This window comes from Salpingoeca rosetta, assembly GCF_000188695.1.
Source record: "Salpingoeca rosetta unplaced genomic scaffold supercont1.11, whole genome shotgun sequence".
NCBI classification, from domain to species: Eukaryota; class Choanoflagellata; order Craspedida; family Salpingoecidae; genus Salpingoeca; species Salpingoeca rosetta.
In genome coordinates, this window is record NW_004754923.1 from 817,369 (window position 1) to 844,861 (window position 27,493).

A 27,493-nucleotide genomic window follows, 5' to 3' on the forward strand; every position below is an offset into this window, starting at 1 on the left:
ACACACACACGTACGTACGTACGTCGTACACACACACACACACACACACACACACACACACACACACACACACACACACACACACACACACACACACACACGAACGCACTCACTCACTGTACATTTGCTTGTGTGCGCTTCAGACAATTGAGACGCTGGATGCGACGCTTGAGGAGATGTTGTTTGGGGACGACGCGGAGCCATTTGTTGACGCTCTGGTGAGAACACCGACAAACAGATGCACACACGCACGCACACGCACGCACACGCACGCACACACGCACATGCACGAACACACATACATCCTCAGTCACTGTGTGTCGCACATACACTCATTACGCCCACACGTGAACCAACCATCGCAACACGGCAACACAACAACACCGTGCAGCCGCTGCTGCCATCGGCGTGCAGCGATGACGATGTGCCGCAGCTCTTGTCGCGCTGTGCAAACATGGGCGCACGCACGGACGTCCAAATCCTCGCAGACACCATTGTCACCACAACCGAATTCATTGACGCGTGCCGCGAGAAGATCGAGGTGCGTGCACATACGCTGTTGTTGAGCTGAATAGCATGCGTGCATGTGCATGCGTGTGTATGCGTGTGTGTGTGGTTGTGGGTATGCGTTGGTGCGCATGCGCGCGTGTGTGTTTGTGGTTGTGGGTACGCGTTGGTGCGCATGCGCGCGCGTGTGTGTTTGCGGTTGCGGCACTGTCGCGGCTGAGTGGCAGCTTGTGCTGGAAACGAGGAAGATATGGCACACCTATCAGCACGCACACACATATCCACACAAACATTCGCGTTCACGTGTCGTCGGGCATGTGCACGGGTGCAGGCGCTGATGCCGGAGCGGCTGCAGGGAATTGATCTCAAAGCTGCGAAAGACGCGGTGGAGAGCGCTGCACAGGGAGGCACCAACACCGCCAATGACGATGACGAGGACAACGTGCGCTTACTTGTGTGCTCGTGTGCTCGTGTGCATGTGTGCGTGTGTGTGTGCGTGTGTGTGCATGTGTGTGCGTGTGTGTGTGTGTGCGTGGGTGCTCTTCTTCTTCTTCATTGTGCTGTCACTTCTCACACCGGTATTGCGTTGATGCTCGGGTAAACCGCAACAGGGACTGTCCGGGAAATCCAAGCGGTGTGTTGCACCACTGACACACACGCATACACGCACACGCACATATTGGTCGTAACCTGCGCATTCCGGTGCCTGTCACCTTGACTCTCCATTTACACGCCATTATCCTCCACCTCCGCTCTCTGTGCATGCGTTGTGCTGGTGGTCAGGCGTGGCCGAAAGAAGAAAAGCGGTGGCGGTGCGAGTGCAAAGGGAAAGAAGGGCAAGTCTGCGGCTCCGTCTACAGATATCCTCAACTTCATGTCCTTGGACGAGATGTCCGCCTTCATTACAAAGGCGTTTCCAGACACAGAAGGTGCGTGGTTGTGCCGGCTTTCTTTGTATTTGTTTGTTTGTTTTGTTTGTTTGATTGTTTGTTTGGTTGGTTTGGTTGGTTTGGTTGGTTGGTTGGTTGGTTGGTTGGTTGGTTGGGTTTTGTTACCGAGCTGTTTCCTCGTGGGCAATTAATTGCACATGCAGTGTTGCCATATCGCGCACACGTGAGCGCATTAACATCACATCGTGTTGCCTCCTCCATGTTCAACAACGACCTTCCCCCCCTCCCCCCTTGACCTTTCTTGCTGTCACGCAATTGCTGCTTCAGATCACCCTGGGCTTGCGGATGAGATTGCGGCGAAATTGCATGCGCCCCTCAGCTCCAAATTCAAGGTGAGTAATCAATGCACAGTCGCAACAATCAGAGACATGCGAACACCTCGTGAATGCGTTGGCGTCGCCACCAAACAACTCATGCCACACGCATAGAGATGGCCGACTTCCAGCCTGTGCCACCCATCCTGATTCGTGCTCACCTCACCACGTGAACACACCACCACGACAGGAGATGGTGGTTGCGCGCATCAAGTCTGGTGCTTCCGGCACGGGGCGAAAGGAGGCGAGAGCAACACTCGAGCGCACGTTCAGGTGTGTCACCTTCCTGTGTATGTGTGCGAAGTTCTGTGTTCACGCGTGTGTGTGCATGTGTGTGTGTGCATGTGTATGTGTGTGTGTGCATGTGTATGTGTGTGTGTGTGTTTGTGGAAGCAATCCACCTCACCTGGAGGCATGCGTGTGCCGTGTCCTTCCAACAGCACCATGTACGACAACATCCAGGCGTTTGCAAAGACATCAGCGTCACTTTCGGAGACGGACGCGTCGCTGTCATCGACGCTCGACCGCCATCTGCTCCGCTCGCTCTGCCCAGATCTCGTTGCTGTGCTCATCAAGCTCCTGGTACGATGATGATGATGATGATGATGATGATGATGATGATGATGATGATGATGATGATGATGATGATGATGATGATGATGATGATGATGATATTCCATGCGCCTGTGTGCGTGTGTGCCTGTGCCTATTTGAACTCGCCCCACACTCTGTGTGCATGCGTGTGAAACCAAAAGTCCTTGTTGGGGCACTACTCTGCTGGGAGTGCTCACCACCTGTTCTCTCCTGTTTGCTCGTCATGTTCTTTCTGTGCAGGCACTGGAGAATCTGATCCAATTTGATGTGGACAAGCCCCTCTCGAGCGACGAGCGGAAAGAGGTGTGCTCTCGTCCACACACGTGGTGATGGTGGTCGATGTGGTGGTGGTGGTGATGGTGGTGGTGGTGGTGGTGGTGGTGGTGGTGGTGGTCGATGTGATGGTCGAAATGCAGCACATGCGACACTGTTGTACCTTCAGCTTCCCTCACCACGCTCGTCCTCATTGTGTTCTCATCGTCGTATCCTGGTTGGCTGTTGTAGATCCTCAACGAGAGCGCGCCCGCAGACAAGAAGACGTTCAATGAGCTCTTGCAGATGTGCAATGGCAAGGTGCGACTCATGTGCACACACGAACACACACATAAACACACACACACACACAAGCGCGTACGCTTTGACAGCAACAACACAGCACACGCTCGCCTTCCTCATCGCAACGCACACTGATGTTTGTGTGTTTCGTGCACGCGTGCCGTTTTCCACTGCACGATGTGTTGTTCGCAGGACCTCGCTGCGTTTCAAACGGCAATGGAGAAGGTGGCGGAAGACAGGCTGCAGCTCTTCATTCGCCCCTTTGACAAGAAGACAGAGAAGTACGCACATACGCACATGCCCACACGCGCACGCACACGCACACGCACACACGCACACACCACAAGGAGTTCGCCGCGTGCTTCGTGTTGTGTGCTTTGTCGCTGATCTGCATTCGCTTATTCCCGTCCGTATCTGCCCTGCCCCATCCCGCTCGCACCTTTCTTTGGTCTGGATAATGTTCTTGAGCACCCATTGCATAATCGCCTCATATCTGTATCGATTTCTTCTTTGTCCTTTGCCATATCGTGGAATGTTTGTGCTCGCACCTGTGGTTACCTGCAGGCAAGTGCTTGCGAACCACCGCGCCGGGCTGGCGCAAATGGTCGATGCACTCCCGAACACGGCGAACCTTGGCGAAGCCCTTCTTGCCGTCATTACCCTGGTGCGGCACTGGGTGGTTCAGGCGAGAGATGCTCGTGGCTGTTGTTATTGGTGTTGTTGGCCGTTGGTGTTGTTGTGGCGGTTGTCATTGGTGCGTTGTGCTTGGTGCGTTGTGCTTGGTGTTTTGTGCTGCTGCTACTGCGCGAACCTGCTGACTGCACAAGGCACCATCACACTCCGCGTCGCTGACTTTCTCCGGCACTTGTGTTTCATGCACGATAGCTGTTTGCACAGCAGCGCAACGAATGCCTGCATGCACACGGGCGCAGCATTCCGCAGCTGTTGGATGTGCTGAAGGACGATGTTGACGAAGACACGTTCGCCACCCTCAAGCAGGCGCAGGACGAGGTGTGTGTGTGTGTGTGTGGTTGCGCGTCTGGGATATGCATGAGCTCATGTGTGTGTGCGTGTGTTTGAGCATGGCTTGACGTTCTATTGTGCTGCATGAACAAACAACGTCTCGTCTCTCCTTTTCAGGTGTATGCACAGCTGACGAAAGGGGAGGACGAGGAACCTGTTGAGTTGACAGTCACCGTTGCTGACTTGAAGCGGCTCGTGGCCAAGAAATGATGGGCGTGTTTTCATGCTTCCTTACTGCTCCTGCTGATCTTCTTTTGTGTGTGTGTGTGTGTGTGTGTGTGTGTGTGTGTGTGTGTGTGTGTGTGTGTGTGTGTGTGTGTGTATAGTTCCGAATACACAACCTGGAATCCATGTCGATGCAGAGAGAAGTTTTACTTGTTTGTCAAATCATTGTAACCCAACGGAGTCCAATCACACCATGAGCAGCGACACCTGCTGCCTACGTTCCAAATACACACACTCTCTCTGTCTCTCTTTCTTTCTGTCTCTGTCTCTATTACCTCACCACCGCATCACGACCACAGCATGTTCGGGGGGGGGAGGGGTCAAAGGGTTAGAGGTAGCACACGCCCGGGTGACGCGGGAAGGGAATGACGTCTCGCACGTTCTTCAATCCCGTCACCGCCAGCAGCAGCCGCTCAAACCCGAGCCCGAACCCTGATGAGACGTGGTTGTGAGTGGTGAATGTGTGTGTGTGTGAATGAGTGTGTGAGTGAGTGTGAGTATGTGTGTGTGAATGAGTGTGAGTGAGTGTGTGTGTGTGTGTTTGTGAGTGAGTGTGAATAGCGAGCACAGTTAACGTTCGAAGAAGGCAGCACTTGCTGCACAAGAAGGGTATGCGTTCAGTACCGCATTGTGTTGAGATGAAGATGACAACACAGACACAGACGAGCACAGTCACACACACATACAAGTACACACACACACATATACACACACACACACCTGCGTGGGGCACAGATCCAAACCGTCTCAAGTCCAAATACCACTCGAGATCAGCGGCGGCAGCAGCGCCAAGCTCTAATCAACAGCAGGGATGGGACCATGCAAGCAAGCATGTGTGAACTTAAGGACAAAACTCACTCAGGCAACTTCACACACGCACACAGAGCCACAGCAAGTGTGGGTGTCATTCTCCTCAGCTTTCTCTTCCTCCCATGGCTTGCATGCATACGTTCAGTAATGTTGGCGTGGAGGTGATCAAGCCTGTGCTCACGTGCAGACCCGCCCGTCAACTCGCCAATGCCAGGGACGATGAGGTCAGCAGCAGCAACAGTCGCGCCTGAGGGTCAGGCATGGCCAGGGGATAGATGGTGGGTGAATTCGTTGGTTGGTTGAAGCACGTGGTAGCGCAAGCCACATCAAGCAAACGCAGCACACGCGAGAGCTCCCTGGACCATGCAAGCAAAGACGCGCAAGTATTTGTCGGTGCATGAACAAGCACCCACTTTGGGAGACTTGTTTCACACGCATGCCTTCCCCTCACTGTGTACACTTCCCTATCTTCACCACCTTGGCTTGGCGGGCTGTCGTCCTGCAGCATGTAGAATGGTTTGATCGCCTTTGGGTAGTTGGTGATGAACACGGGGCCCTCACACATGTTTGCAATGAACTGCTCGTGTTCATATGCGAGATCACGGCCCCAACACGGCGCTAACGTGAATGCCGTCTTGGCGTGGTGCTCCTCCAATGCCTTGACGGCCTCTGTGTACGTGATGCGCTCATACGAGCTGTAAGCGCACAATGACGTTGAGACCCACATCGAAGCGTGAGCAACAGCAGGTGCGCTGGAGTTAACAGAAGTGCAGTGAAAGATGTAGACACACACACACACACAGATCAACAGGCAGGCAGATAGATAGGTCGACAGACAGGCAGACGGGTACTCGCCCACATGTCCACACACACAACAAACACACAACAAACACACACACACACATAAAACAACACACACACACACAACACAACACAACACACACACACACACACACAACACACACACACACACACACACACACACACACAACACAACACATACACACACGCATGCAACCCACCCCTTGGCGAGCGCTTGGACGCGTTCGCGGGTGGCGGGCTCCTTGGACCAGAGCATGTCGAGGTCGTCACCCGCGGCATGCATGAGTTGCGCGGCGGCAGCGGATATGAAGTCGTCCTGAAGGTCGAGGCAGTCGTCAAGGGATGCAAACGCCATCTCAGCTTCCAGCATGTAGAACTCAGCCAGGTGCCGCGGCGTGTGGGAATTCTCGGCCCTGAACGTGGGACCTAGGTGGTGATTAATGATTGGTGATTGGTGACGTGATAGTTGTGTGTGCATGCGAGCATGGATAGAAGCGGTGAGACGTCCTAACCATGCATGCGCCACCCGCAGATACACAGACGTAGACGCAGGCAGAGAAACGGAGAGATATCTATCCACACCTCCAAACACGCAGATACACAGACACACACACGCACGCACACACACACACACAAACACACACACACACACACAAACACACAGACAGACACACACACACACACACAAACACGCGCGCGCGAGCACAGACCCGAAATGCTCACCGAATGTGTACACGCGCGGGTATGCGCCACATGCTATGGCCTCTGCATGGAGCTGCCCAGAGACGGTCAAGTGGAACGGCCTGCTGAATAGCCCAGCAGTCGTCACGGCAGCAGCATCATCTGCCTCGCTCCCGTTGCCGCTGTTGCCGCTGTTGCGGTTGCTTCTGAGGCGACCACCAGTGCCAGTGCTGTCGCTGGTACCGTCTGAGGGCTGGCTTGACTCACTGTGGCGGTGGTGGTGATGCGGTGCGGTCACGGAAAAGACGTCGCCTCCGCCCTCGCAGTCGTTGCTGGTCAAGATGGGCGTGTGCACGCTGGCAAAGTCCCACTCCGCAAAGATCCTGTGTGTGAGTTGGGTCAGGCAGGACCGCACACGCAGCGCGGCTGCCAGCGTACTTGTGCGCATGCGCATGTGCGGGATGGTGCGCAGGAACTCTGCGCTTGCGTCTCTGCCTTGCACTGGGTAAGAGGCAGTGTCGCAGTCGCCAATCACGCTGACGTTCGCCGCTTGCAGCTCCAGTGCCTGGCCTTTCCCGGGGCTCTCTGCCAGCGTCCCCGACACCTCCACTGCACTGCCCACGTTGAGGTGCTCGGCTGTCTCTGGACTGAGGACGACCTGCAACGGTCTGGCTGTCGTGCCGTCTGTCAAGGCCGCGAAGGCCACGCGCTTCTGTCTGCGCAGGGACTTGAGCCAGCCACGCGCAACCACGGTATTGTTGTGGCCCGGCTCTGTCGTCTGCAACAGGCGGCGGATCGTGGCCGCCCCTGTTCTCCACCACCTCGCACTCATCGTTCTGCTCTCTTTGTGTGTGTGTGTGTGTGTGTGTGTGTGTGTGTTGGGGGAAGAGGTTCGTGCTCCTCGTTCCCGCTTCAGCTGTGTCAGTGTGTGTGTGTGTGTATGTGTGTGTGTGTGTGTGTGTGTGTGCAGTGGCCAAGTCGTAGCACAACCACGTGTCCTTCCTTCCTCTTCCTCTTCCTGCTTGTCAACAACAGCGCGCAATTAATTTCGTCAGCAGCGGTTACAAAACACCTGTGCTCAGTCCACACAACACAAACAACAACGCACAGCCAAGATGAGTGACGACGCGAAGCAGCAGCAACCAGCGCAGGACGAGGCACCCCAGCAAGCAGAGCAGCAGCAGCAGCATCAACAACAACAACAAGGGGATGATCGGGTGCCGCGGGTTGTGAGGGAAATCGTGCAGCTGCCACCGGATCCAAACGATAACGACGGTGATGATGACGGTGATGAGAATGCGACGCCCTTCGACTCCTTTGGAGACGATGAAGAAGACATTGACATCACACACGCTCGCATCACCGACATGGCGCCGTTGGCACGGTTTCACAAACTCAAGGTGAGCGAGTGTTGTGTGTACGTGTGTGCTTGTATGTGCGGGTGTGTGTTTTGTTATTGTATGCGTGTGTGTGTGTGCGTGTGTGTGTGTGTGTGTGTTGTGTTATTGTATGCGTGTGTGTATGTTTGTATGTGTGTGTGTGTTGTGTTGTGTGTGTCGCTCAGCCGTCGCGTTCGGTCCTTTCCCATTGGCTCCGCCAACACGATGACATGGCGTGAGTTCACAATTGTTGTCCGCGGTTATCATGCGTGGCAGACGCTGTGCCTGAGGCAGAACCACATCACAGAGATCTCTGGCTTGGAGAACTGCACACAACTGGAAGAGTTGGAGTTGCGCGACAACCTGCTGGAGAAGATTGAGAACGTCAACCACCTCACAGAACTCAAGTAAGTCACGTTTATATGTGTGTGAAAGTGTACGTGTGTGTGTACGCGTGTGGTTTATGCGCTCTTGTGTTTGTCTGTGCGCGCTTGTGTGGTCTCTCACGCTGCTGCTGCTGCGTCGTTGCTGTGCTTTAAATATCACTCCACTTGCGACTCCCTTCTTCACACCATTCATGCGCTCATGCATGCACACACACACACACATGCGATGGATGACGCCAGGGCACTTGACGTGTCGTACAATGGGATCCGCAAGATCAAGCACATCAGCCAGCTCGTGAAGCTGGAGAAGCTGTTCCTTGCCAACAACAAGATCAAGGCCATTGAGCACCTCAACCACCTCGCCAACCTCACCATGCTCGAGCTCGGCGCCAACCGCATCAGGGTGTGTACGTGTGTGCATGTGTGTGTGTGTGCATGTGTGTGTGTGTGCATGTGTGTGTGTGTGTGTGCATGTGTGTGTGTGTGTGTGTGTGTGTGTGTGTGTGTGTGTGTGTGTGTGTGTGTGTGTGTGTGTGTGTGGCTGAGTGTATGTGATTCGCTGTTGCAAACTCATTTCCCGAATTGACGCACGGTCTCCTTCCCATCACGCGCGCACACACACATGCATATTTCAGGAGATTGAGGGTCTGGATGCACTTGTGAACCTTCGCCAGCTGTTTCTGGGCAAGAACAAGATCACCCACATCTCTGGCCTCGACAACCTCATGAACCTCCGCGTGCTCAGCCTACAGGTGCGGCATGTGAATGGTGCATGCAAGTTGTGTGTGCATGCGTTGAGTGTGGTTTGGCCTATTTGGCTCCCTGGGCGCTGCTTCTGTTCGTACACCACTCTACATACTCACAGCCTCACCACCACCACCACCATCACCACCACCACCACCACCACCATCATCATCATCGTGCGTAGAGTAACCGCATTGAGAAGATTGAAGGGCTGGAGAACTTGAAGCACCTTGAAGAGTTGTATCTCTCACACAACGGCATCACCGTCATCGAGGGCCTCGACCACCAGGTGTGCATGTATGTGTGTGTGTGTGTGTGTTTATGTTTGTGTGCGGGTTATGTTTGTGTGTGCGTGTGCGTGTGTGTATGTGTGTGTGTGCATGTGTGCGTGTGTGTGAATGTGTATGTGTGTGTGTGCGTACATTTTCGGCGTGATATGGTGTGTTGCTGTGTGGTTTTGCAACTTGCCCTCTCTGCCCAACTTAAACTCCCTTTTCTCAAATACCATTCCAATGTGCAATCACCACACCTGTGCTCCGCGTCCTCCTGTTCACCCCCCACTTTCTCTCTCTCTCTCTCTCTCTCTCTCTCTCTCTCTCTCTCTCTCTCTCTCTCTCTCTCTCTCTCTCTCTCTCTCTCTCTGTGCGTGCGTGCATGCGTGCGTTCCTTGACCCATCCCAGCTTGAGCTGAGCGTGCTTGATGTGTCGGCCAACCGCATCGAGCACCTGAGCGGCGTCTCCCACCTCACCGCCCTCGACGAGTTCTGGGTCCGTCTGCACACCTCTGGTCTTGGTAGCAGTGGTGGTCAGGGCCGTGATTGGTGGTCGTGATTGGTCGTGATTGGTCGTGCTGTAGCAGCTGCTCATGCATTTGCCGCCACATGTTAGATGAACCTCACGCGCACACACACATACACGCACACACACGCACACACACACGTACACACACACTCACACTCACTCACTCACACACTCACTCACACACACACACACACTCTCACACTCTCTCACACACACACACTCACACATTCGCTCACTCACTCACTCGCTTACACACACTCACTTACTCACACACACACACACACACACACACACACACACACACACACACACACACACGTGTGGCTGCAGTGCAACACGAACAAGCTGTCATCGTGGCCCGAGCTTGAGCAGCTGAAGCCCTGTGCACACATCACGTGCGTGTACTTTGAGGGCAACCCGCTCTCCGAGGACACCATGTATCGGAAGAAGCTCAAACTCACGCTCCCCTCCCTCAAGCAGATTGACGCCACCCTGTGCGGCAAATGAGCAGTGGCTGTCACCCGTGGTTGTTGTTGTTGTTGGATGTAACATGGTGGTAAGTGTGGTGGTTAGATGTGTGGAAGCGGACATGCTGTTGATTTGGCGATGGCAATGGTGGCGGGTGATGCCGCGCCGTGTTGTCTGTTGTTGTTTGGAATTGTCTGTCGGCCGAGTGGTTCGTCGGTGGTTGTTGTTGTTGGCTGTTGTTGTTGCACGCGAAATGTGGAACGAAAAAGGCACATGAATACATGTTCGTGTCAATCCATTGGATGCGAACGAGGTGTTGCGAAGGAAACGTTTATTCGTTCATGAAATGGGGCACAGTAGTTGTTCAATACTGGCAAAACAGGCGCATCACGCAGGGAGCAATCAAGTCAAAGGCCACATAGTCATCATCAGCATCAACATCAACCACTATGCATGCGAGCACACCTCCACCTGACATGGCGGCGTTTCTTATTCCACACACACACACACACACACACACACACACACACACCCACGCACACACACACACATACACACACAAACACACACACACACACACACACACACACACACACACAGGGTCTCTCTATCTATGCCGGCGTGTCTGCACGTAAAAGCAGTGTGCGACAGACAGCCGACGTCGCTCAACCTCAATGCTTCACCCACCACCGCGCTTCCGCCCACGACCTAAAAATTCCAAAGATGACACACTCAACAACACAGTCACAACAAGCCAACATCGGAAGGCCACCCCACGTGCACTCACACTCACACACATACACATACACATACACATACACACATACATACACACATACATACACACATACATACACTCACTCACACACACACACACACACAGACACACATCACATGGCAACACCGAGTTTGAGGTAGACGATGAGCCTGTAGAACCAGGTCTGCTCGTTGAGCCGCCCAAACGCCGTCACGTGCGAGAATGTCTTTGCCGGGCGCAGAAACACGCTCGCATAGTCCTTCATGAACATGAGGAAGCGGCTGTCCATCACAAACATGTGGCGGCACTCCCTCTCCTCCTTTGAGATGTAATCGAGCGCGGGCTGGTCCGCCGGGAAGCGGCCGCTGAAGATGGCCTCGCACCACTTGTGCAGACACGGCTCGGAGACGTTGCGCACGGCTTGCATCACGCCACCGTGCCAGTAGTCGCACTCCGCGCACGTGCCGAAGAAATGGCCGCGGCTGTCGCGGAAGAAGCCCAGATTGCTGCTCGGGTGCTCCGTCTTGTGGTTGCTGAGGTACTTGAAGAAGGGCATGAGAGGTCGCGACACGACAATGTCCGCGTCCATGTACAGCACGTTGTGCACGTGCGCAGGCAGCACGTCAAACATCTGGCACTTGAACGAGTGGATGGCCAGCTTGGAGGCGACGGCGTCGACGCCAATGACGTTCACGCTGTACTTGTCCCTGAGCGACGGCCAACCGTCCTGCCGGTCTGTGATCACGTACACCTCGCCTTCCCACCCGCCCGTGGTTCTCAGCGACGACACGGCGTTGTGAAGGATGGTGGTGTTTGTCCACGTGCCCATGCAGATGAAGACAAAGGCGTCGACGGCCTCGGAGCTGGTCACGGAGAAATCCGCCGCCGTCAGCGACAGGCCGATGGGCGTCCACACATAAATCACGTACGCGGAGAACACAATCAGGAACACAATCGCCGCCGCAAGGCCTCCGCGGTACCGGTCGCCCATGGACGTCGTTGTGTGCTGCGGAAGCGTGGCGTGTGCGTGTCATCGTGTGCGTGTGTGTGTGTGTGTGTGTGTGTGTGCGTGTCATCGTGTGTGTGATGATGTGCGTTTGATGTGTGGATTTGTGCATGCGCGTGCATTTGCGTAGACGTGTGTTGTGCGTACGTGCGTGCGTGAGTGAGCTGCGACAATTTGCCAACAATGAACAGAGAAGCCCGCAGGATGCTTTCATGCATACGCTTGAGCCGCAGTGGCCGTAACAAACAAAGAGCGACAGGGAAGCAGGGAAGCAGGGAAGCAGGGAAGCAGGGAAGCAGGGAAGCAGGGAAGCAGGGACGCAGAAACCCCAACAAAACAACACGCACGCACCTTTTGTTGCACTGGAGGCACTTCGATATTCACAGCACCTCCTTTTGGTGATGCTGGCTTCATTGTTCCTCCTCTTCAGGTTCCAATGCACACGATCCAGCTGGTGGAGGAGGGATGGGCGTGGAGGAGGTGGTGGTTGTCACGTCACCAAAGCTTCTGGTGTTGGCTGTGTCGCTCTCGCGCTTGCTTTTTGTGCGTGAAGTTTGTTTTTAAGGCTCGACAATTGGAACAAGACATCCACAAATCGTCGACAGCACACTTGTTTTCATGCTGGACGCGTTTACCACACAGCTGACTGACTCGACGGTTGCCGACGACGACTCGAGTGAAGTGAGCGCGAGGCTGCATGGATGGATGGTGCGGGGGATGCATGGGTGGTGTGGTTGATCAAGGGACCGACTGCCTGCCACACAACACACGTGTTCATACTCACGAATGCCCCTTCTTGCTCTCTACCTCTCATGTAATTTGTTTGTTGCAGACATGCCGCTGTGTTTGCATCGTGGGTGTGGGAAGGAGTACTCCGAGGAGGAGAACAAGGATGGTGCGTGCATGTGTGCATGTGTGCGTGCGTACATGTGTGTTTTGGTGTGCGTGCATGTGTGCATGTGCGTTGCTGTGCGTGGTTGCTACTGCGGTTTCTCCCGTGTGCGCGTGTGTACACGCGTTTATTTGCTTGCGCGCTCGTATCAATGCGTGCACCGCTGTGTGTTGAACGCTTTCAACAAACGCACTTTTGGAGCACGTATCTCGTGGTGCACGTGAAAACAAGCGCGCGAGCGCTCACACACTATATCACACACACACACACACGCACACACACACGCACACACACACACACTACATCACACACACACTACATCACACACACACACGCTCATGGCATGCATGCACCCTATACATAGGGGATTGCCGGTATCACCCTGGTACTCCCATCTTCCACGAAGGGCTGAAGGTTTGTCTCACCCCAAGCAGTTGTGTACGAGCTTCTTGTCTGCGCTGTCAATGAAACCTCGTTGACCGTGGAGCAAAGACAAGTTTCTCATTGTCCTCAAGTCCATGGCATCGCCACGCGCTGCATATGCCTGATTGCTTGGCCAGCTGACTCCGTTGTTTGTTTGGTTTGCTTGCCGTGCTCGTGGTTTGTGATAGGGCTGGTCCTGTTGTAACAAGCGGTTCACGGATTTTTCAGAGTTCTTGGCATATCCGGTACACGAGCGCATTGACTGCATGCGTGCGTGTGTGTGTATCTGTGATTGTGTATCTGTGATTGTGTGTGTGTGTGTGTGTGCGTGAGTGCGTGTGCGTGTGCGTGTGTCTGTGTCTGTGTCTGTGTGTCTGTGTACGTGTGCGTGTGCGTGTGCGTGTGTGCTTGTTTGTGTGAGCGGCATCCGCTCTTCTCGTCTTTGTGTCCCCTGCCGTCTCTCACGGCAACCCAACCCACGCCGTGGTGCATTGCTCGCTCAGGGATGCACGTATGGAGAACACAGCGACGTGCCGCCGGACGATGACGTGGATGCAAACGCGGCGTTGAAGGAGCTCTCCTCTGCCCCAATTGATCGCCTCTCCCTGGAGCAGCAGCAGACCATGGCACAAGTCCGGTACGTCTGCGGCGCTGTCCCGTGTGCTTTGTTGTGCGTGCGTGCGTGCGTGCGTGCGTGTTTGTGTGTGTATGTGCGTGTGTGTGTTTGCATGTGTGTGTGTGTGTGTACATGTGCCGACGCTGGCCGCTTTCTTCTGTTTTTGACCTTACTTTCCCTTGCACACACACACACACAAATACACACACACACACGCACATACATATGCACGTACACATGCTGCATTGGCGCCTTACATCATTGTGTCCGTGACGCGAATGTACGCCGTTGCGGTGCCAGTGACGCGGCACCAAAAGTTGATCTGGACGTGAAGGTGACGCCCTCGCTCGAGCGCGCCCTGGAAAAGTTCCGCGCACGCCAGGCAGAGGAAGGTACGGCAATGGCGGTGGCCCATGGCAACAGTCGTTGAGTTGGGCGTGATGTGCCACGATGATTGTGGTGGTCATGGTCATGGTGATGGTGATGATGATGATGATGGTGATGATTGTTGTCGTTGTGATGGTCATTGTGGTGGTGGTCGTTGTGATTGTTGCGGTGGTGCCGGTCCTGCTGCTGCGTGCGCTGCGGTCTCACTCTGGATTTTGCTGTCCAACCACTTCATTCACGCTTCAGAGACGGATGAGGTGAAGCCTGGACAGCCGTGCACCAACAACGCGTGCAACGCTACATACGTTGACGAAATGAGCAACGAGGAGGAGTGCTTGTACCATCCAGGGGCGCCTGTCTTCCACGAAGGGTAAGCGGGTGTGTGTGGTGTGTGGTGCGTGTGTTTGTGTTGCGTGTGTGTGTGTGTGTATTGCGTGTGTGTGTGTTTGTGTTGCGTGTGTGTGTGTGTGTGTGTGTGTGTGTGTGTTCCTTTGTTCCTTGTGCCTGTTTTGCCCTCATGCTGACGCGTCTTCGTGTCCACCACATTCTCAAACACCACATTGTTTACCCTTCCCTTGCTCCCTCTCCTCTTCTCTTGGTTTGTTTTCGCACGGCAGGTACAAGTACTGGTCCTGCTGCCCAAAGAAGAAGACCTACGAGTTTGATGAGTTTCTGGAGTTTAAGGGCTGCACGACAGGTGCGCACGCGTGCGCAATTGTAGTCATTACGACGTTGTCACAGCAGTGGTGCCGGTGGCGACAGTCGCGTCGTGGGTACAGTGGTGTTGTGTTGTGATTCGAGGTGCCGCTAGCGCTGTTGTGTACCTCTTGCTCCTCTCCCCCCTGCCTCTTCTCCTCTCAACGAGCACCACCCATTTGCCCCACTCTCCTTCCATTTCTTTTACTCCCCTTTCCTTCAAACGACAACCAGGAAAGCACTGCTGGGTGAAGCCAAAGACAGCGCAGGTGCGCAAGTGCCGGCACGACTGGTTTCAGTCGGATGATCGCGTGAGTGTCAGCATCTACGCCAAGTGCATCGACCCGGAAAAGTGCAGCGTCAAGGCAAACTCAGACTCGGTGCGCTTGCCTGTCTGTGTGTGTGTGTGTGTGTGTGTGTGTGTGTGTGTGTGTGTGTGTGTGTGTGTGTGTGTGTGTGTGTGTGTGCCTGTGTGCGTGCGTATGTGTGTGTGTGCGTGCGTGTGTGTGGGTCTGTTGTATGGTCTGTGTCTGTGTGTGTGCATGGGTGTGTGTCTGTTGTATGGTCTGTATCTGTGTGTGTGTGCCTGCTTTGCGTCGTCTTGTTTTATGGTGGGGGGGGGGTCTGCTGCTGGCTGTCAAAATCATTGGTCTTTCGTGTCCACTTTGACCCTTCCTAGTCTGAAAAGTACGCTCACACACACGCATGCACCATGCGTGTTTCCCTCCATGCGCGCAATCCACCCAACAGCTCACGGTTGATATTGTGTATGAGGACATCAACAAGTACACAATGGAGCTTCACCTTGGCGGCGTAAGCCGAGTTGTGTTGAGAGGCTGTGGTTGCATCTGTTGTTGTTGCTTTGTGGCACACGACGGACTGCTTTGCGTCATATCCATCTCACACACGCTTATGTACACACACGCACACACATAAGCGTGGACGCACACATACGCACACACGCACACTGTGCGCTCACCACCCCATTTCCTGCTTCTCCCTTGCTCGTGTGACAGAAAATTGACCCTTCAAAGTCATCTGCAACGCTAACGGGCACCAAGTTGGACCTGAATCTCGTCAAGGCATCTCCGGGCGACACGTGGGCTGACTTGGAGGCCTCCACATGAACATGGGCGACGTTACGCGTGTGCATGTGAACGTGTCTGTCTGTATGTGCCTGTGTGTTTGTGTGTGTGTGTGTATGTTTGTGTGTGTGTGTGTGTGTATGTTTGTGTGTGTATGTGTACTTATGCCTGTGTGTCTGTGTGTCTGTGTGTCTGTGTGTGCCTGTGTGTTTGTGTGTGTTATTGCTCTTTCCTCTCCTCCCCCCTGCTCCCTCCCCCCTTTCTGTCCCACACCTCTTCCCACTCCCCACTCCCTCGCCCCCCCCCCCCTCTCTCACCCTTGTCCCACACAGTAAAGCACTCGAATACAACGAGCATGAGGAAGCAAGTACCATCGCGGTGCTGTTTCCCTCTCTTGTAGATTTTCCAAATCACGCACGCTGCACCACGTTGCATCTCGCCACGCCGCAGCTTATCAGATCATGAGAAATCAAAGCGAGGTGAACCCTCGTTCCTCTCGTTTAGTATGTATGTAGTGGCCAAACATGGAACACGTCGTTTGATCAAAGACGAAGCAGAAGAAAGAGAAGAAAGAAGTGAAGCACAAACGTCACGCAATCATCAGATCGTGTGCGCAAGGCGGGATCGACACACACACACACGTAGTACACGCGCGCGCGAGCGCGTGCTTTGCTTCTTTTGATGTTCGAAGCGCAAGAGTACCGCTGGTGCTGCTGGAGTAAGAGTGCTTAACCACGCCACACACTTACACACCTATCACCACTCTCTTTCTTCCCAAACACAAACATCATCACACAAGCAAGCGAAGACCATTTGCGCTGCGCAGCGCACACGCATCTCCTCATGTCGCTGCGTGCTTTGATCAAAGGAAGGATCTCGGTGGTGTTGACGATGGCGGCCTTTGTTCAAAACGATGGACAAAAAAGAGGACACGTCACATGCCGATGAGTCATTGCTGTTACAGGGTGCTTCGTTTTCCCGGTTCGAAGGAGTTGTCGATGATTCACGTCTATTTTCATGCAATCTTCGAATGGCATATCTTCGTTCATATTTCTTTTTGGGGTTGAACAACTCGAGGCGAAAAATTAAAAAAATATTCATCTCCTGTTCCTGACGGCGGCAACGCCAAACATAACAACAAACGCAGAGAAAGAGCAGCGCCACCACCACCAGCACGGTCAACCCCATCTGTTTTTTGACGCCTGCGGCAGGTGAGGCCCTTGAGCGGCGCATTTCCCTCAAGCACCCACCATCACCTGCTTGAACCCCCTTCCCTGCCTCACATCGCCTTGAACCCTCCTCTCTCCACGACCTACTCCCTGCCTGGCACCCGTCTCTCTCCACACCAACTTTGCTTCTTGGGTCTTGTTGTTCATCGACGGACACATCCAAGCAAGCAATCACCCCCCCCCCAAGGCCGGTGTGCTTTGCATCGAGAACTACAACCACAAATCAGGTTTGTATGCGTTGTTTGTGTTGGTTTCCCCCACATTCCACGCACACACACGCATCAGACGCATCAAGGGCAGCCATCTGTCTTGTCTGCGTCATCACTCCCATCTTCTGTGGTGGTGGTGTCGTCGATATATTGGACTGTGTGTGCTGCGTGTGCTGCGTACTCCTCTTTTCTCCTCTTGCCTACCTTGCTGTAACGATTGATGGTGGTGGTGGTGGTGCCGCAACATGGCTTGAGAGCCTCCCTCTTCTGGGGGTTTTTTCTGTGCGTGTCTTTTCCCACACGTCGTTGCCTCTATTTTTGATAGTTGTCGGTGTGTATTTGTCGAGCTGGCGTTGTTGTTGTCGTTGTTGTCGTTTCTATCGCCATCGTCGTTTGTTGTCGCTTGTTGGCGTTTGGTGTGGGTCTTTTTCATCAGCCACCCATCCAATCCACGTCGACGCAACAACAACCCCCCCTTCTCCCTCCATCATCTTCCCTGTCTTGGCTCCGCTTTCAAACCACTCGCTCATCAACTTACCACCGATTGCTTCCATCTTACCCACTTGTATTCCACAGATTCGCCAACCAACCAACCAACTTCCACCCCCCCTTCCCAAACCTTTTCCCACCAACCCGCAACCACGTCGACTCCAACGAACCCGCTCTTCCCAACCAACCCACTCGCCAGAAGTCAAACAACAACACCCCAGAACCCACTTTCCACATCACCAAGTGCATGTTCTCGATTGGCAATCCCGCACCCGTCCCGCTGCCCGTTGTCGCTTCCGTCGCCCGTATCCCTTGCCAGCATTTTTCTTGCGCCTGCATCACTTTCGACGCTTGAACCAACCACCCCACCCACAACAACAACAACAACGTCGACACCACTTGCTGCTCAAGAAGGTATGGACACCACAGCGGATACCACGACAACAACCACGGCAAGCTTTGCTTCCATTGGTGCAGCCGACCTCGCCAGCGCACTCCGCGCCAACTCCCAAGTCCTTGTCATTGACGTGCGCACGCTGCGCTCGTTCAACGATGCTCGCGTCAAGGGTGCCCTCTCCGTGCGCCTGTCCAAGCTGTTGATGCGCCGCCTCAACTCGGGCCGCATCTCCATTGATGATGTCATTGTGGACCGCGACCAGCTGTGGGCCTCCCGCCCCTCGGGCTCGTGCCTCATTGTCTGCTACGATGACCACTCGCGCACCGACCAGAAGCCGCTCAGCTCAACAGACCCGCTCAACGTTGTCATGCGCTCCCTTCTCGGCTCCAAGATGAACGCCGTCTTCCTTGAAGGTGCGCCCTATCTGCATGCACGCATCTGTATTCATGCCGTGCGTGCATTTATGTTTCATGTCGATGTGCTGTCATCGGTACCTGCCGTCGTGCACGCGCGTGTGATTTGCTGTCACCGCTGCCTGCCTTGTTTGGTGGGGCTCCCTCCACACACAGTCTCTCTTTCCACGCGCTCATCCGTGTTTTTCGTTTCGTGTTGTGCCATCGCACTCCATGCTGTGGCGCTCTATTCTCTTCTTCTTCTCCTTCTTCTTCTTCTTCTTCTTCTTTTTTTTTTTTTGCATTGCACGTGCTTTGTTTGCGTGTATATTATATATGCAGGTGGCTTGGCGGAGTTTGAGTCTTCGTACCCTGACCTGGTTGAGCAAAGCGTGGGAGGACCGTGCAGCTTGTTGCCCAGCTTGGGCACGTTGTGCGTGAAGAAGAAGCCCCAGCTCCCTGCGCTGGTGAACGGCCACAGCGACAGTCACCCCCTGCAAACCCCATGCTCCCGCGCCTCGTTTGACGTGTCTGCGCTCGCCCAACCACAGCACCAACAGCACCAACACCAACAGCAGGCGTATCGCCGCGCCAGCGTCGCCACGTGCGGCAGCTCAAGGGCCGCTCAGCAAGCAACGACGGCAGTGGCGTCGTCGTCGTCGTCCACGTGCTCGTCGACGTCGTCGTCGCTCTCTGCGTCGTCCAACTCGTGTGGGCTGCGCACGTGCTTCACCATGACGGAGACATATCACCAGGCCGCGCACCGCCGCCCTCAGGTGAGCGCCGCGCTCAACCTCAGCTGCCCTGCGCCAACCACCCCGTACAACAGCGTCATGGAGGCGCCCATCTCCCGCGTGCGCGACTACCTCTTCATTGGCGCGCAAAGGGACGCGTGCAACCTGGCGTTGCTGCAGACTCACGGCATCACCCGCATCATCAACGTCACCCGTGACTGCGACAACGCCTTTGAGAAGAACCCGCAGTTTCGCTACCTGCAGATTCGCATCTCGGTGCGTCTCGTTTGCCCTGGTGAACTGCATCCCCTGTGTCTTGTTTGATCGTGTCGTCGTCTTTGCTGCTGCTGCTGCTGCTGTTGTTGTTGTTGTTGTGCAATGTGGACCTGCATCCTCTCGCTTCCACGTGCTCCGTTTGCTCTGCAGCACACACGGGTGCTCACACGCACGCGCCGCCTGCCTGTTGCTGGTTTGATTTGCTTCCACGTTTATCTCCACCACAGGACACGTGGAACCAAAAGCTGCAGGAGAAGTTTCCCAGCGCCTTTTCGTTTATTGACGAGGCGCGGCGGGCTGGCGAGCGCGTGCTTGTGCACTGCAAGGCAGGCGTCTCCCGCTCTGCAGCAATTGTGATTGGCTACCTCATGTACAGTGAGAAGATGACACTCGATGAGGCCCACGTCGAAGTCAGGGTGAGTCGCCACTACCACCCCGCTTGTTTGTGTTGCCAGTGTTGCCCGTGTTGCCCGTGTTGCTTTCTTCTCCGCCTTGATGTACGTGCTTACCTGCACACACTTGTTGTTTTATTGACTCACCCTCCTCCCTGTCGCCTGTGCTTGATGTTGTCAACACCAGAGCAAGCGGGACATTATCAGCCCCAACCTTGACTTTATGGGCGAACTCAAGGAGTACGAAGACATGCTTCGCTCCGTTTGCTGTTCGTCTTAAGTTATTGCCCACGTGGCGCCTCGTCGCAGTCCCTCCCGTTTCCATCCCCTCCCCCCAATCTCCATCCACCCCGGCCCCTGCGGCAGTCCCAACGCCGCCAGCAACATCCTCAGCCCCTCTCTTCTCTTCTCTTTTCTCGCAATCACACATTGCTCCTCGGCAGCACGGCTGAATGAGACACCACCACCCCCCTGAGTGCCGTGTTGCACTCTCGTTGTGGTTCTCTCGTTTTACGTTTTGTTGTTGTTGTTGCTCGTCAGTGTTTCCCCTTCTTTTACTTTCTTTTTACCACTAGTGCCGCCTTGGCGTATGTTGTCGTGCCGTTTGTTTGTTTGTTTGTTTGTGTCAAGCTTCCCTCCATTCTTAAGGGCCCATTTCTTTTTTTGTTCGTGTTTGTTTTGTTGTTGTTTGTTTGTTTGCGCGTGTGTTTCTCTCCTTCACACACACACACACACACACACACACACACACACACACACACACACACACACACACACACACACACACACACACACACACACACACACACACACACACACTTCCTTTCCGCTGGTCATTGCGCCGCCGTTGTGTTTTTTTTTTTTTGTTTAGCCGTCCCACCACCACCACCACTCGCTTGCTGGCGCTTGTGCTGCCGTGTTGTTGCTCTCTGACGCTTGTCTCCACCGCTCGCAAATGGTTGGCGGGTAGGGGAGATGACGGCATGGCAGATGTCAACGCACACACACACACCACGCGCATGGCACAGGGCACACCAGTCTTTGCCAACAGCAAAGGTGGCTTTTGTTTCTCAGCTTGATTTTGCTTTTGCGCATTTTCGTTTAACCGAAAATCCCCAAACCACCAGCAGGCGCTGTACGTCCTGGAATTGAGACTCTGACCTCTCCCCTTTCCCTTCTTTCTTCTTTTCTAATGCTCCCCTTTGTATTGTGCGTTGTGTGGGCACCCTTGTGTTCATGTTGTGGAACCTCACCACACAGACACACACGCACAAGGACACATGTGCCACCTTCCCACGCCCCCTTTCTTTGGCGTTCGTCGTTTGCAACGGCGCTCGTTTGAGAGTCGGTTGACAGTACAGGTCTTCTTTTTTCAAATTCAATGTGACGGAGCTTGTGATGTGATGTGAAGTAACCGAGTCAGTGTGGATGATGTGTGATGTGTGTGTGTTCGGGGGTGGGGGAAGGAGTGGTGACAGTGTGGATGTCGACAGGCGCAAAGACGCTGTCAACGTCATGTGCGCCCTTTGCTGGAATTGTGCGCTCACACATACATGCCTGCACGTTCGCGCGCGCACGTCATGGTGTTCGTGGAGAACATGGATGGAGTGATTGGGGTTGTGTCGTGTTGGCAAAGGCGCTGTCGCAGCACTGCCATGGTCGCAGTTGGTGGGGCGGGCCAGCCAGCCAATGGAACGGACGGACCACGACGACGACGACAAGCAACAAAGACAAACAAGACGCAGGTGTGGCTGGCACAAACGCATGCTCTCCAAAACACACACACACACACGCACACGCACGCACACGCACACTGGCTCGTCTTCAACTTTGCTGGTCGTGGAAATAGCGACTTGATGAGTGGAAGCATTTCGTTTACATAGATGATTAGAGAGTGTGTGGCAGCAGCGAGGGGCACCTTTGACACTGCCACGCTGGCGGCGGAGGAGGGAGAAGGAGAAGGGTTACAAAAAGGTAGCACGTGCGTGGATGAGTGCATGGCCGTTTCACAACACGAGAGTGCGTACGTGTGTACATGAACGAAACAGGGGCAAGAAGACGTGGGATTCGACAGGCGACAGCGGCAAGGATGCGATCAGACCAGCAAGGCATCGGGGAAGTTGTCACGTAACAAGAGCATGCGTTGTTGGCATGAGTTGAGAGGAGGGGGCGAGGAGAGCGAGGAGAACGAGGAAGGAAGTGGGCAAGCGGTTGGCTGGGAAGCCGCACAGAACGGGGGCTGGACAGTCTCACAAACTGCTGCACGACCCACAAGCTGCCCTTTTAGAGGACACAGCGACAGCCAAACAAGCACACACACGCACACATGCACTCACTCACACATACAAACACGCACACATGCACTCACTCACACATGCAAACATACACACACACACACACACACACGCACGCACACACACACACGCACGCACGCACGCACACATGCACTCACTCTCTCTCCCGCTCGCTTCACTCACGCGCGCACCAAACATGGTGTGCCTGGCTTATGGTGATCGACGTGCGTACAAGTGGTCTCCAGCCTATCGCGGTGGTTGTCTGCTGTCCGTGTTGGTGTTGCTTCGTGCATCTTGGATGGAACGCAGCCAGCCCCGCAGCGTCCATGCGCTCTCATCCACGCTCCTGATGATGTAGACGCGGCCAGGGACCTGGATGTACAGCTCTGCGGGCGCCCCGCTGGAGATGACGACGCTCTCAATCTGCGATAACGGGATGGTGCCCCGCGCAGGGGCGCCGGCTTGCACCTGGTACGTCAGACACCCGTCCTTGAACTTGAACCAGCGCTTCTTAAAGGCCTTGTTGACTTTGCCTCGCTTCATCAGCCACCCCTGCGTGATCTTCACATCCTGCGCTTGGGTACAAGGAAGAGAGTGAGGAGAGTTGAGGAGCGTTGAGGAGAGTGAGGAGCGTTAAGGAGAGCGACAAGAAGCAGAAATGAGGGACAAAACATGTGGTTATGTGTGTGTGTGTGTGTGTGTGTGTGTGTGTGTGTGTGTGTGTGTGTGTGTGACATTCGTGGTTGCATGTGCCGCACTTGTGACGCGATCGGTCATGCACTCTCACTATCACAAAAGCACAAGAAGCACACGCACACACGCACACACACACACGCACACGCACACACGCACACACACGCATACGCAGTCTCGCAGGCAACATGACGCACCTCAGTGATGTCTTGGCCAGCTGCCAGCAGCGTTCACACCAAACAGGGGTAAAGAGGTGCAATCAGTATGCGAACACTCTCACCGACACACAATACATACGTATGCAGACACACAAAAAAAAACACATCCAGACGCACAATGCATACAATACACACATACACACATACACACATACACACACACACGTACAGACACGCACAACCCTGTTGCACGCTTCTGCACCCCCGCACCTTCGTTTGAGAGCGTGGCAAGATCCATCGCGTCCGCCTCCGCAAGACCGGCACAAGCAAAAGGAAGGAGCGACAACAACTTGGCTTCTTCTTTTCTTGCCTCCTTGCTTGATCGCTCGATGTGATTGTAGAACAGTTGTTGGTGTCATTCATAAAAAAGAAACATGGCAAGGCGGAGGCCACTCGTTGGCGGCGGCAGCAGCAGGTCGTGCTGGGGATGGTGGCTGCGGTGGGCTGGCATTGGGCTGGCGCTGGTGGCTGCATTCCTGCTGGGTGCGCTGACACGTGTGTGGGTGCCCGGGGTCCCGAGCTCCGCGCTCATGCACGCGTATGGAGCGTCAGATCCAACCAAGACTGTGCGAGCACAGGGCCTGGACATATGCACTCAACAACAACAACATCAACAACAGCCGACGTGCAGTGCGCCACGGCCGCTGTTCACGATATCCCACCCCAAGAGCGGGCGCACGTGGCTGAGGTGCTTGGTCTCCCACGCGTTTGCGTGCTTGAACAAGTACAACGACACCCTGAGCCTGGCGGATATCGAGATGTACTCGGGAAACGTGCTCGACTTCTCACACGGCGAACCACACCATCCCTTCTCCAGCACGCCGTGGGACCTGGCGTATGCCTTTGCAGAGGAGCGCCCGCACAACCGCGAGCACGGCGTGCTGCTCGTGCGAGACCCGCGCGACGTGATCGTGAGCTCGTACTACGAGCGGCGGTACCGGGAGCACGTGCGCTGGATCCCACCTTGGACATCCCTCTCCCAATACATCACCTGGCACAAGGGCAGCCTGCGCACGCTGCTCATGTTCCTGAACCTGTGGAGCGCCGTGGTGGAGAAGCCTGGGTGGACCGTGCTTCGGTACGAGGACATGCGGCGCTGCCCACACCAGACGCTGCGGCACATTGTGAACGAGCGGTTGTGCCTGGGCGTGTCGGAGGAGTGCATCCAGGCCGCCGTGCGCTGGTGCGACTTTGGCAGCCTGCAGAAGCGGGCGGAGGAAGCAGGCACATCTGGGGGCGCGAAAATCTTCAGTCCAGCGAGCAAAGGGAACCCAAACTCGCGCAAAGTGCGCAAGGGCAAGGTTGGCGGCTACCGCGATGACTTGAGTGAGGCGGACATTGAGTATATGGAGCAGACCATTCAGAAGCATCTCGTTAGCGCACGCATCTTTGGCTACGGAACGCCGCCCACCATCACCACCGAGGACTAACAACTTATGAGGCGCGTGCATGTGTGTGTGTATGCACGTGTGCACGTGTGCATGTGTGTGTGTGTGTGTGCATGTGTGTGTTGGGGGGGGTTCGTTTCATACGTTTGTTCATGCCCTCTTCTCTCTTCCTCCCCTCCTCCCCTTTCTCCTTCTCCCCCGCCCGCTTGCTACGCTCCGCTCCCTGCTTGTTTATTGGGTTGTTTAAGTCAGTGGCGCTCACGTCACACAGTTGCGTGATCTTGAACAAGATCGTGCGATAGCGTGCCACTCTTGGTGCGTTCATCCTCGGGATTGATTGGTAGGTTTTTGCAGTTACAGTGTGCACGATGCCATGGTGTGGCACCCGGCTTCGCAGCCCGCCTCGCTTGCTTCGCTTGCTTCGCTTGCTTCGCTTGCTTCGCTTGCTTCGCTTGCTTCGCTTGCTTCGCTTGCTGTGTGTTTAAAGTAACATAAACGCGCCACATCAGGGGCCACAGAACGAAGCAATTCCACCCACCTGCTTTCGTGTACAGCGGGCTGCTGCTTCACATCAAACGCCTTGCTACTTCCTCACTGACATCTTGCTTGCATGATATGACATTCGCCTTGCTTTGCTTTGCTTGTGCAGTGCATGCTGCTGCACGTGTTAGTGATGGGTGTGATTGCTTGTCGATGTGTGTTTCTTCTGGCAAACACACAAACAAACAAACGACAAAACCCAAAAGAGAAGAAGAAGAAGGCACGAACAAGCGTGCTGTGTCCCCTTGTGTTGTCTGTCACTCACCCTCTTCATTACCGCAGCAGCAGCACCACCACCACCACCACCAGCAACAGCAGCAGCCTGCCCCTGGAAGTTAGCCCTGCATACATCTTGGCAAGCGTGATTTGTGTGTGAGAGATCCTCACACACGGCTCACACACGCTCGCACACGTTCACGCACGCATTGACACCACAGCAAACAACACCAATACTCGCAACCAAGGAACGAACGCATGATGGTGATCGGTAGGTGTGGGAGGAGTACAAGGATGCTGAAGCAGCAGGCGCTGTTGGTTGCAGGGCTCTTGGTCGTGGCCGCCGCAGCTTTTGCAGGGCTGGGGGCCGCTCAAACAGTTGTCGTGACAACAACAACGACGACGACTGCCATCAACGGAAGCACAAGCGGCGCTGCCAATCAGACTTCGACGGTCGCGCCAAACACAACAACTGTGGACAACACCAACGCGACCACGGCAAACGCAACAACCATCTCCACATCAACAACAACACCAGTGCACGTGTCAACGACGACGCCTACGACAAAGGAGACAACCAACGGTCCTCCCGTCCTCTTCACCACATCCTTCAACCAGTGAGACACGGTTTTGCATGCGTGCCTGCCTGCGTGCGTGCGTGTCTGTGTGTGTGTGTGTGTGTGTGTGTGTGTGTGTGTGTGTGTGTGTGTGTGTGTGTGTGTCTGTGTCTGTGTCTGTGTCTGTGTCTGTGTCTGTGTGTGTGTCTCTGTGTCTGTGTGTGTGTCTCTGTGTGTCCGTGTCTGTGTGTGTGTGCGCTGCTCTGTACACCTTTGTGCGCTGCTTTGTACGCTGATCTGTGTGTGTGTGTGTGTGTGTGTGTGTGTGTGTGTGTGTGTGTGTGTGTGTGTGTGTGTGTGTGTGTGTGTGTGTGTGTGTGTGTGTGTGTGTGTGAATGTGTGTGTGTGTGTGTGCCGGAGCTAATATGACCTCCCTCCTCCACCTTTCGTCCCCCCTTCTCACCACTTCCGCAGAACGGTGTCGTATTGGTTCCTGCCGCCAGCGCTTCCGGGCTTGGCTCTTAACTTTGTCGGCTATCGCTATGTTGGGGTACGCGCGTCAGCAACGCTGGCTCACGCTTTCACGCCTGTTGGGGTTGCAATGAAACGCCACTGCTTTGACGCGTCGGCTTTGCACTCACACACACATCTGCTGTGCTGTGCTGTGCTGTGCTGCGCTGTGTCGTGTCGTGTCGTGTCGTGTCGTGTCGTGATGTCAGGTGTCCATGTTTGTGGTTGGTGCTGCCGTCTCGGGCGGCGCCTTTTACACCTTTTCGCCACAGATCTTCCCCAACACACCGTTTTGCTGCGGTGACAAGGGCTCCCTCGCTGGCCACATCATCGTCAGCCTCTTCGTTGGTGTGTGTCTGTGTGTCTGTGTGTGTCTGTGTGTGTGTCTGTGTTTCTGTGTGTGTCTTTGTCTCTATGTGTGTGTCCTTGTGTGTCTACGTACCAGTGTGTGTGTGTGTGCCTGCCTCTGTACGCCCTTGTGTATCCGCGTTCCCCACCATGCACATCAATTCTCTCACTGCACCCCCTTACCTTACCTTCTTGTGCGCTGTAGGGCTCCTTGGCGGGCTGATAGCGCTGTACGTATTTCGGCTTGGCCTCTTCTTCATTGGAATGTCCTTTGGTCTCGTAAGTTGAGCACGTGGGCTGCCCCTTTGTTGCAATTGTGTCGTGCAGGCGCGGTATGCTTGTGAGTGCGCAGTGAACCTCAACTCTGGCGCGTGCATGTTTTCATGATCGTGTGCACCCTTGCACCTCACACACACACACACACACACACACACACACACACACACACACACACACACACACACACACACACACACACACACACACCACC

General features: G+C 54.8%; 9 protein-coding genes across 9 annotated transcripts; 6 read left to right on the forward strand and 3 right to left on the reverse strand.

Annotated features, from left to right (window-relative positions):
• The first annotated feature begins 112 nt into the window (after positions 1–112).
• PTSG_04880 (uncharacterized protein) lies at positions 113–4,294 on the forward strand. The gene is made up of 14 exons (XM_004994141.1): positions 113–218; positions 392–541; positions 839–949; positions 1,119–1,141; positions 1,291–1,436; positions 1,725–1,789; positions 1,962–2,044; positions 2,212–2,353; positions 2,606–2,668; positions 2,870–2,938; positions 3,113–3,201; positions 3,485–3,584; positions 3,806–3,931; positions 4,061–4,294. The coding sequence occupies exons 1-14, from the start codon at positions 177–179 to the stop codon at positions 4,151–4,153; spliced, it is 1,302 nt and encodes a 433-aa protein (XP_004994198.1). The 5' UTR covers positions 113–176; the 3' UTR covers positions 4,154–4,294.
• Positions 4,295–4,496: 202 nt separating this feature from the next.
• Positions 4,497–7,313, reverse strand: PTSG_04881 (asparaginyl-tRNA synthetase; the record flags this gene model as incomplete). Its single annotated transcript, XM_004994142.1, has 6 exons — positions 4,497–4,600; positions 4,889–4,963; positions 5,118–5,225; positions 5,456–5,673; positions 6,001–6,226; positions 6,524–7,313. The coding sequence occupies 6 exons, from the start codon at positions 7,311–7,313 to the stop codon at positions 4,497–4,499; spliced, it is 1,521 nt and encodes a 506-aa protein (XP_004994199.1).
• Positions 7,314–7,537: 224 nt separating this feature from the next.
• PTSG_04882 (uncharacterized protein) lies at positions 7,538–10,708 on the forward strand. Its single transcript, XM_004994143.1, has 7 exons — positions 7,538–7,881; positions 8,137–8,267; positions 8,487–8,649; positions 8,882–8,998; positions 9,175–9,279; positions 9,672–9,758; positions 10,122–10,708. Exons 1-7 carry the CDS (start codon positions 7,597–7,599, stop codon positions 10,296–10,298), a joined length of 1,065 nt encoding a protein of 354 aa, XP_004994200.1. The 5' UTR covers positions 7,538–7,596; the 3' UTR covers positions 10,299–10,708.
• A 441-nt stretch (positions 10,709–11,149) lies between these two features.
• On the reverse strand, positions 11,150–12,436 carry PTSG_04883 (uncharacterized protein; the record flags this gene model as incomplete). The annotated part of the gene is made up of 2 exons (XM_004994144.1): positions 11,150–12,022; positions 12,374–12,436. The coding sequence occupies 2 exons, from the start codon at positions 12,434–12,436 to the stop codon at positions 11,150–11,152; spliced, it is 936 nt and encodes a 311-aa protein (XP_004994201.1).
• A 138-nt stretch (positions 12,437–12,574) lies between these two features.
• Positions 12,575–16,270, forward strand: PTSG_04884 (uncharacterized protein). Its single transcript, XM_004994145.1, has 11 exons — positions 12,575–12,703; positions 12,855–12,917; positions 13,279–13,328; positions 13,526–13,582; positions 13,841–13,974; positions 14,254–14,345; positions 14,587–14,710; positions 14,958–15,037; positions 15,271–15,416; positions 15,787–15,849; positions 16,053–16,270. The coding sequence occupies exons 2-11, from the start codon at positions 12,857–12,859 to the stop codon at positions 16,161–16,163; spliced, it is 918 nt and encodes a 305-aa protein (XP_004994202.1). The 5' UTR covers positions 12,575–12,703; positions 12,855–12,856; the 3' UTR covers positions 16,164–16,270.
• Positions 16,271–18,464: 2,194 nt separating this feature from the next.
• On the forward strand, positions 18,465–20,519 carry PTSG_04885 (dual specificity phosphatase 6; the record flags this gene model as incomplete). The annotated part of the gene is made up of 4 exons (XM_004994146.1): positions 18,465–18,858; positions 19,180–19,847; positions 20,075–20,263; positions 20,427–20,519. The coding sequence occupies 4 exons, from the start codon at positions 18,465–18,467 to the stop codon at positions 20,517–20,519; spliced, it is 1,344 nt and encodes a 447-aa protein (XP_004994203.1).
• A 1,581-nt stretch (positions 20,520–22,100) lies between these two features.
• On the reverse strand, positions 22,101–23,804 carry PTSG_04886 (uncharacterized protein). The gene is made up of 3 exons (XM_004994147.1): positions 23,655–23,804; positions 23,424–23,443; positions 22,101–23,103 (listed from the first exon to the last, which is right to left on the reverse strand). Exons 1-3 carry the CDS (start codon positions 23,680–23,682, stop codon positions 22,780–22,782), a joined length of 372 nt encoding a protein of 123 aa, XP_004994204.1. The 5' UTR covers positions 23,683–23,804; the 3' UTR covers positions 22,101–22,779.
• A 3-nt stretch (positions 23,805–23,807) lies between these two features.
• PTSG_04887 (uncharacterized protein) lies at positions 23,808–25,268 on the forward strand. The gene has a single exon (XM_004994148.1). It carries the CDS (start codon positions 23,819–23,821, stop codon positions 24,872–24,874), a length of 1,056 nt encoding a protein of 351 aa, XP_004994205.1. The 5' UTR covers positions 23,808–23,818; the 3' UTR covers positions 24,875–25,268.
• Positions 25,269–25,531: 263 nt separating this feature from the next.
• Positions 25,532–27,390, forward strand: PTSG_04888 (uncharacterized protein; the record flags this gene model as incomplete). Its single annotated transcript, XM_004994149.1, has 5 exons — positions 25,532–26,205; positions 26,620–26,695; positions 26,865–27,003; positions 27,209–27,282; positions 27,331–27,390. Exons 1-5 carry the CDS (start codon positions 25,847–25,849, stop codon positions 27,388–27,390), a joined length of 708 nt encoding a protein of 235 aa, XP_004994206.1. The 5' UTR covers positions 25,532–25,846.
• Between the last annotated feature and the right edge of the window lie 103 nt (positions 27,391–27,493).